Below are 9,401 nucleotides of genomic sequence, written 5' to 3' on the forward strand. Positions count from 1 at the left end.
AAAAAATGTTTGGATATGGGAGACTAAAGAAGGGAGGTAAACATCCGGGTGAATGTGTATTTATCTTCATGTATCATTAAAGACAGATATAAATTCATTAATTCAACTATTAAAAATAAATACTTACTGAACTAGTCACTGTCCTCAGCACTGGGAATAGAAGAGTGAAAAGAATAACCAAAAACATATAACTCTGTCCTGTAACTCTTACTTTAGTTGGGGGAAGAGAGACAATAAGCATGATAAATAAGCAGAATATATGATATATTAGGTGGAGATAAATGCTACGGAAAAAAGTAAAGGAGAAAAGGAGCATAGGTGAAATTTCAGATAGGGTACCAAAGGAATGCCTCACTCAGAAGACAACATTTGAGTAAAGACCTGAAAAAAATGTTGATACTCACATGTGATTAGTGGGGACCATATTAGATAGTACAGTAGACCATTGTATAGATTTTGGAATTTATTCTATGTGAGATGAGAAATAATTGGAGGATTTTGAGCAGAGGAGTGATATGATCTGACTTACGTTTTAATTTGCTATGGTATCTGTGTTATGAGTATATTGAAGGGGACAGGGAGGAAATCTAGGAATCTAGTTGGGAAGCCATTGAAATAGGCCAGGTGATGATGATGGTGGGTGAGACTAGAGCAGTAGCAGTAAAGGGGTGAAAAGGAGTCAAATTATGGACATACTTTGAAAGTAGACCCATAGGATTTACTACTGGGTTAGATGGGAGAAAGAAAGGAATCACGGATGACTCAGCGATTGGAAGAATAGAGTTGCCAGTAACTAAGATGGTGGAGACCAGAATGGCTCAGGTTTGAGGAAGAAGTTTAGGAGCTTGGTTCTGCCTGTTTAGAAATCCAGGCATAGATGTTGAGCAGGCAGTTTGATACATGAGTCTGGAACCTATGGATTGGTTGCCTAAAACAAATGTGAGAGTCAATGGCATATGGATGGTATGCAAAGCCATGAGACCAGGTGAGTCAAGTATAAACAAGAGAAGACGTTTAAGGACTGCCAAGGACATTGAATAACATGGAATGAGAGTTAGAGCAGTATTTCATATGTCCTGAATTGGGTGCTTAGTTTCTTTCCTTATCGGTATGTTTACATGACTCCCTAATTTGAGGGCTAGTGGGAAGGAGTTGCTTAGTTTGTGACCAGCCTATCTTCATTTAAGGATTCTGCTCTTCCCTAAAATCACAGGCAAGGTATACTGTGAATCACATTGGGCATTGTTGTGGGACTGAGAGGAGAGAGAAATAAGGCCAGTTATTGAAGGGAAATAGTTACGTACAAGCAAGTCTGAAAGCAGGACATGGGATGAATATGGGGAGGAAAAGGAGAATTACTTAAATCTGTTAAAGGAGAATTACTTAAATCTGTTAAAGGAGAATTACTTAACTCTGTTAATGGTTAACTGTGCCAGTGGCTTAAATGTGCTGTTTATTCTAGAGAGCTATATATCCAAGAACTCTGAAGATGATGAGCTAGCTAAAGAATCAAAGCGGTCAGTTCGAAAGCGGGGTCGAAGCACAGATGAGTATTCAGAAGCAGATGAGGAGGAAGAGGAAGGTAAACCATCCCGAAAACGGCTACACCGGATCGAGACAGACGAAGAGGAGAGTTGTGACAATGCTCATGGAGATGCAGATCAGCCTGCCCATGACAGCCAGCCCAGGGTTCTGCCCTCAGAACAAGAGAGCACCAAAAAGCCCTATCGGATAGACAGTGATGAGGAAGAGGACTTTGAAAATGTAGGCAAGGTGGGGAGCCCTTTGGACTATAGCTTAGTGGACTTACCTTCCACCAATGGACAGAGTCCTGGCAAAGCCATCGAGAACTTGATTGGCAAGCCAACTGAGAAGCCTCAGACCCCCAAGGACAACAGCACAGCCAGTGCAAGCCTGGCCCCCAATGGGACAAGTGGTGGGCAGGAGGCAGGGGCACCAGAAGAGGAGGAAGATGAGCTTTTGAGAGTGACTGACCTTGTTGATTATGTCTGTAACAGTGAACAGTTATAAGACTTTTTTCCATTTTTGTGCTAATTTATTCCACGGTAGCTCTCACACCAGCGGGCCAGTTATTAAAAGCTGTTTTATTTTTCCTAGAAAACTCCACTACAGAATGACTTTTTAGAAGAAAAATTTCAACAGACCTTGAAGTCTTTCTGTGAAGTGACCAGTTTTGAACTTTGAAGATAAATAATTGCTGTAAATTCCTTTTGATTTTCTTTTTCCAAGTTCATGGTCCTTGGTAATTTCAGTCATGGGAAAAAAATCTTATTGTAACAACAAAGATTTGTATATTTTTGACTTTATATTTCCTGAGCTCTCCTGACTTTGTGAAAAGGGTGGATAAGAATGCATTCCGAATCTGTGAGGGCCCAAAAACAGAATTAGGGGTGGGAGAAAGCACTTGTGCTTTAGCTTTTTCATATTAAATATATATTATATTTAAACATTCATGGCATAGATGATGATTAACAGACTGCTTAAAAGTTCAAGTCTGTATTATTGCAGTTTGAGAATTGTAGATAGCATCATACATAAGTCATTTAGTAACAGCATTCATGAAATCAGCTTGTTTACTATTGGAGATAACCACACTTAATAAAGAGACCGAAAAAGTACCATCATAAAAAACTCTAAGTTTCTCTTATAGCGGAGTTTGTTGTTTAAAAAAAAAATCATCTGAAAAGTATTTGTACAGTAAAATGTATAATGAAGCTTTGACAACCAGATTGTGCTAGTAAAAAAATTTTTAAAACAGCTTTATGCAGTGGTGATGAGGTGGCCTTTAATATGCTGTCATGGAGAATTATTAGTGAAATGAGTGTGGTCTTTCATAAGGCCCGGGTGGACTATAAACTTTGCAGATAGTGTAACTCTTGTCTTCTGGCCACTTAATATTTAAATATCTGAAATATTTTAAAATAAGTACATCTATACATACATGAAGAGATGGATGCTAAGCTGACCGCAGTATTTTAGCACATTGTAGAAGGGGAAAGGATTTTCAGGTGAATTTTAACTGGTCTATTCTTGCCCTTAGTATCTACTTCAAATTGAAGTCTACAAACAAAGCAGTTCCTTTGGGAGGTTTTTAGTTTGAGTTTTTGTGTGTGTGTGTGTGTGTGTGTGTGTGTGTGTGTGTGTGTGTTGGAATTTCCTATCTGCCTGGATATACTAGCAGGGTTTGAATGTAGTTTTGGCCTTTGGCCATTAGACTTCTATTAAAATTCATTAATAGTCACACGACCAATATAGAATTGATTGAAAACCACCAATGTATTTAATAGGTATGACATCCTTTTCAAACATCTCAACACTTTAAAGAAAGATAAAGCCCTTTGTTTCAAGAAAAAGGGGTTTGTAACTAACTAAATATCTAACATGTAATTGACACTAAAATATGAACTTGTCTTAGTTTCTGTTACAGCTGTAAAATTTCAGGCAGAGCCATAAATAACATTGTACAAAGTGTAGCACTTGTGATTAAACCTTGCCTGTCAAATTCTGAAACCTTCAGCCATTACTTCTGTGAATACTTTTGCCCTGGGATTGGGTTTTCTGTTCCAGTGTTGTGTCTGTTGCCGGCAATGGACACACCATATCTGCTGCTGGCCCAAGGAACTTCATTAATTTTTCTTTCCAAATTAAGCATTATATGTGCTAGTCAGTGTGTAGCAAAGCACTTCTCTTTTTTATAATTAAAAAGCTGGCATTAGACTTGCATTATAAATACCTCTCTAGAAACTTTATACTCCTTTTCCTCCCTCCACAGGTGTTGCCCTTAAATCTTATCTTTTGGCCTTGAAAGTTTATAGCTGTTGTTTTTCACTTGTTGGTTCTTGGGTTTTTTTGTTTTGTTTCATTTTAGTTCTGTAGTACCTACCCATTGATATTTTTGCTTTGATTCTAGCAGTGTATATGTATCTGTAAAAAAAAAATAAAAGAATGAAAGCAGCCTAAAAATAGGATGCACCAACAGCATGTGGTTCCAAGCAAGTTGTGATTTTTATTTTGAGACAGTGTTCCACCAGAAGGGAGGGAAGGGCTTACATTCACAGACAGTAAGTAGGGCTATGTAAGGAGCCACATTCACTTACCAAGCCTGCTTTCTGGCTAGGTTTGTTTCATTTATTTGAAAGTCAGTTAAGAATGTTGGCCTTTTTAACTATCTAAAACAGGCAGGCAATAGAAGGATTCCTATTAATGCAAGGTAAGTGGTTAGAATGTGCAGGTGGCTTATCCTGCCCCCAGTCTCCCGCTACCATTTTAGTTCCGCAGTTGGGTAAAGCCACTAAGGTGCAGAAACTCCCATGTACCCTCTCTCTACCTCTGGACACACCAGCTTCTGCTTCAGCCTATTAGTCTTCTTCAGTTAAGCAAATGACAAGAAGAAGTATTAAATGGGTAGATTATTTATTTTACAGGATGCCTAATGTGAAATAAGGAGTTCTTTTTACTCTTCTGCTATAGAGAGCAAAAGGTAATTTTTATCTTAGTAAGGACTGAGTATTCTATTTAGCAAATGTCCCACTGACATTGATACCATTTTTGCTGCCTGTTACTTACCAAACTTGAATTCAGTGTTTGTGAACTTGATAGTGTTTCCCTTTGAATTCCCTTCACATTCTGATTAAACCAGTTAACTATGCTTCATCTACAAAGAGTGCAATCTAAGCACCTGATAGTTAACAAATTGCTATCATGCAGGTAGGTTAATTATGGCTGATTAAATGTTGAACAGTTCAAAAACAATTCTGCTGCTTGGTGTTTAGATTCAGTCCCTCAAAGAGTCTGTGTTTGCTGAAATACTAACTCTGAACATGCTTTGAAGAAGTTAAAAAAGAACAAAATGTAAGGAAAAGTGAATTTTCTATTTCCAAAGACATAATTCAGTCATTAGGAACTGGACAGAGTATAGGAAAGCAGCAATTCATCTAGAGTTTAGAACATTTTGGATCCTTGTAATTAGAGTACTAACCATGGATTTAGGCTCCCAATAGCTGCTATGTAATAGAGCCCTTTAATACTTTAAACCCCCTTTTTGGAAATACAAATTGGACTCCCAGTATCAAACTCCACAGTCTATAGGAAATATATTAAGGGGAGATGTAGTTTAGTACTCAGAATATTTAGTTTGCAGTGTCTGTAAAGGTTTGAAAACTAGACAGATTTTCACAAAGCAGAAACTTTGAATTAAAATACGTGAAAAGAACTCAGACTGAAAATAACATGTTTTGGTTTTGTAGACTTGTGCTGATGAAATAGTGTTTTGTGTAAACATTTTCTGTTGTTGGCACATTACTGGAGAATGACGGCAGCGACATTCTCAAGAATATACCTGATTTATTGAGGTCGGGTTTCCTTGGCACATCTTTTTCCAGTTGGTCAAGGTTGCAGATTCCGAGAATTAAAAGGAGTTTCATTTAGAATAAATTCATGTCTACTGATAATTTTTTTAAATGATCTACCAAAGAATCAAGGACTTCAAATGCTAAAGAAGTTGTTGAAAAAAAGATTTTTAAACAAATTAACAGGACATTACAAACTCCAGTTTTTACTTTTTGGTTGATAGAACCCATCCCATAATATGCATTTGGGCAAAGAACATATATTAAGAAAAATGTAGGTGTTTACTGTTATTTAGAATTTAAAAGGTGGGGAAATGTTAGCTATTTTTAAATGGGACTGATGGCATTTCCTCTGTCACAAGGAATGCCTTTTTAGCTTATGTTTGTGGGGATAAGAGATGTTAACCGTTCGCTAGTTCTACCATACAATTGAAAGGAACCTAATGAATTTACAAGTTTAATATTCAGAAAAAGTTGTGAACTGCCCTTCACCAACACAGTGGAACAAACAGGTCCCTGATTCATGGCATTGCCTCACAGCTATAGGACAAGTATTCAAAGACCCAGATCTTTTTTTAAATGGAATAATCATATATGTATGTGTATATATATATATATAAATTAATATGTATATACATATCTTAGATGTTAGAAAAAATAAACCCTTTGAAATTATTATTTGACACTATAAAAAATAAGACATAATTTTAACTGATGTGAAATTATGAACATCATTTAATTACACAAAGCCTAGAGAAAAATAGTGAAGTTCCTCTTCTTGGTTTAACATCCTGGTTCTCCCAAGAAGCAAGAATGCCAAGACTGCATAACTTCTGTATCTACCTAGTCCTCTGCTTAATATCTGTTATTAAACTTTCTTAGAATAAATTCCATTCCTATTTTATCCACCATTCCCAGTTTGTACCTGTAAACCTACCTTGGAAGTGGCAAGCTAACTGCTGATTTACTTCATTGTTTTTATACCAATCCTGAAAGACAAGACCCTTTGCTATCAATGTATTTAAACTGAGTTATTTTGTTATGTGTATACTTAATAATTTGTTTTCAAAATATTTCACTCTTAAATTATCATTAACATTTTGAGTGCCAAGAATTGCTAAGTAACTCTGTAACATATATTGAAGATTGTCATTCTCCAGCAAGCAAGCAGTCATTAATAAGCAAAAATGTAGTGCTCTTGGTATATAGCTACTCTAGATGGTACACTCGACACTTTTTAAAAATTCATATAAACCCTCTCAGAAATTGATTAGGATACGATTCCATTAGTGAATTTTTTCATTTTTGTCATGTAAGCTCAATTTTTTTTCATTTTATGTTTATACCATTTTGCTCTGGGAAATGCTGCAAACCCAATTCTGACACATTGTAGTGATTTCAGTTAATAAAGATTTTTATTTTAATAACTAAGATGTCTATCCTATGCATAAGTTATATGAGAGGGCATAACAAATTATTGGACAAGTAGAAATTTATTAATTAAGCTCCTTAGACATTTTGAATGAGAAAAAACATTTTTAAAGGAACTACATTTGTGTTTTTTGCCAAACCGGTACAAGCTAGAAAATGCACTAGTGACTGAGTGACCTGCCTTGTTCATTTTGCCACTGGATGATGTAAGTTAAGAATGGAATTGTTAACCCTAACTATATATTTTCTTGACTTTCATCAGTTTCTAAAGAAATCTAATTCAAGTGTTTGGGGTTTTGTTTGACATGTATATATTGAGTTCTGTTCTTAGACCAGGAGCTAGCTGCATGTCATGCTTATGAATGGCCCAGAACACAATCATTGGGAAACTTAATGGCTCAAGACCTTCTGAATCATTTAACTTATTTTGTATGTTGCAAAAAAAAAAAAAGTTTATTTTGCTTGAGAGTCACATTTTTTTATAAATGTACAGCTTTTAAGGGAGGGGAGGTGGAAAAATACCCTAAAATAGGATGTAGATTTTTACAATTGTGTTTATGCTAGAACATCTACAGGTGCATTATGTAATTAAACCTAAAATTGTTTAAAAATTTGTGCCATGGTCTTTTTCATTATCCTGCCCTTTAGCAGAGTTGGTGCACATCAGTACTGCTATATGGACAAGCCTTGAAATTAGGCTAATAACCCTGTCTCCAAAGCTTTAAGATCATTGCATGAAAATTACACACACACACATACACACATATACACACATGTAGACATATATACACAGATCTAGTTTATATTAGTGTAAATGGATTTTCAATTTAAGAAGTTATAATGGCCCAAATTTGGCAGTTAGCAGCATATTCTTAAAGTGCGTGATTTTCGTGATGCCTAACTAGGGTATTCTCAGTGTTGGTCTGATGTTTTGTTCTCTTATCAAAGTAGAGTCTTGATAATGGTATCTGAATTATAGCTTGCCCAAACCTGCCAGGAGGTTTTGTATACACCTTGAAAGGATGTGTCCTGTGCTGGGATGGAGGGGGTTGGGAGTGGAACAGAGCTTGGTTTCTTTTCAATCTGTAAAAGAAGGAGAAACTAGAATTGTTTGATTTGGTTATTGTAGACTCAATTCATTAGACTTAATTCCACAGAAATATTTGTCTGCTGGAGGCATGGCAGGAAGGGATATCAGGTTCAAATTCCAATTCCCTTCTTACTTGATCAAAAGTATTTTGAAATCTTGTAAATCTGCTGATTCTAGCAGCCTTATATGGCACATTTTACCATAAGTTATATTGACACCTTTGTTTAAGTGCCATTACTTTTTGCCATCTGATAATTTACCATTCTAATTTCTCACCTTTGTAGCGCAAGTGTATTCTTGTAAAGAATTAAATCCATAACTTCTACCTAAGTTACCTGTATCTATTGTCAGTTAATGTAGGATGTCAGTTTCTTTGCTCTCCTCATCCGTTCAGAAATGAAGCCTGGGAATCATTTATTTCCAGGCAAAGAATACAAATTCCAGATAAGAATTTGTAGATGGCTTATGTTAGATTTTCATTTTAATTTTAAAGTAGTAGCTAGGATCTAGTGAGTGTTTAATCAGAATGCCTCTTGGATTTCCAGGCATGCTTATATGAAATGCTTTATTTTCCTATGCATAAAAAATTATTCCTGGGATAGGTTCTCAGAATGCTTTATTTTGTTTCTAGGAGATGAGAGCTAAAGCAGAAACTCCAAGATGAGCGTAAAACTCTTGAGGTAATAAGGAATGTGCTATTAGTTAAACAGGAGAAGCTGGCATGCTCTCTGCCACGTATGACATACTGCATGTATCGGGGGGGAAGAGATTTGAAAACTGGAAATGTGATTCTAATAATGCACAAAGTAAATTTTGTGCATAGAAAATATAGGAATTCCTGGTAGCTTAAAGCTTCAGGGGTTAACTGCAGTGTATGAACACCTAGTGTGTTAGAATTGCAGTGCATAGTTGTTTAAATACAATATTCCTTGTTAGTGACAACCAGAATACGTTGTGGCTCATGCCAATATTTTTGTTAATGAAATGTTCAGTGTCTCACTATAGTCTGATCAAAACTCTTGGTGTTATAAGATAGGCCCAAAGCTATTTGATGGCTATTGGCCTAATTGTGTAAATTTTCTTTCAAAATGTTTTATTATAATACTTCTGTCATTTCTTTCACTTAATATATGTCAATTGTGATAATAAAAAAATTAAATAATTTGATGTATTTAGCATGATGTGTTTGCAAACTTAGTTTATTTTAAACTTTGTAGCACATAGAAAGTTAAGAATTTTCAATAACAGTTGATGAAGGTTGAAAATTTTTATCACCCCAGGAATAGATGAATTGTTCTCTTACTATCTAGAAAGTAAATGTGCAAGTGCATCAATTTCCCCAAAATAATGTTTAAGGCTATTTGCCAAGGATGTGAATTATAGATATTAGAAAGCTATTCTTGATTTCTATCTTTAGCCTCTGGAGAATGGATACATTAAAGAGGCCTTGGACTTGTTCTGTGTGGCCCTGTGGGAGCCACAGAACTAGGCCAGAGGGCAGAAGCCATAGG

At 35.8% G+C, this 9,401-nt stretch overlaps 1 protein-coding gene across 4 annotated transcripts in view; it reads left to right on the forward strand.

Annotated features, from left to right (window-relative positions):
- RSF1 (remodeling and spacing factor 1) overlaps positions 1-9,039 on the forward strand; it is a 181,835-nt gene extending 172,796 nt beyond the window's left edge. For 2 of the 4 annotated variants that reach the window (XM_060102801.1, XM_060102802.1), the window contains exon 16: positions 1,463-6,371. In XM_060102801.1, coding sequence (XP_059958784.1) covers positions 1,463-2,031 — 569 coding nt within the window. In that variant the 3' untranslated portion in view covers positions 2,032-6,371. Of the gene's footprint in view, positions 1-1,462; positions 6,372-8,521 lie in introns of those variants that run through there. The other 2 variants (XM_060102804.1, XM_060102803.1) reach the window with 2 other exon arrangements.
- Positions 9,040-9,401: the final 362 nt, after the last annotated feature.

The sequence above is a fragment of the Mesoplodon densirostris genome, chromosome 7 (assembly GCF_025265405.1).
Source record: "Mesoplodon densirostris isolate mMesDen1 chromosome 7, mMesDen1 primary haplotype, whole genome shotgun sequence".
NCBI lineage: Eukaryota > Metazoa > Chordata > Mammalia > Artiodactyla > Ziphiidae > Mesoplodon > Mesoplodon densirostris.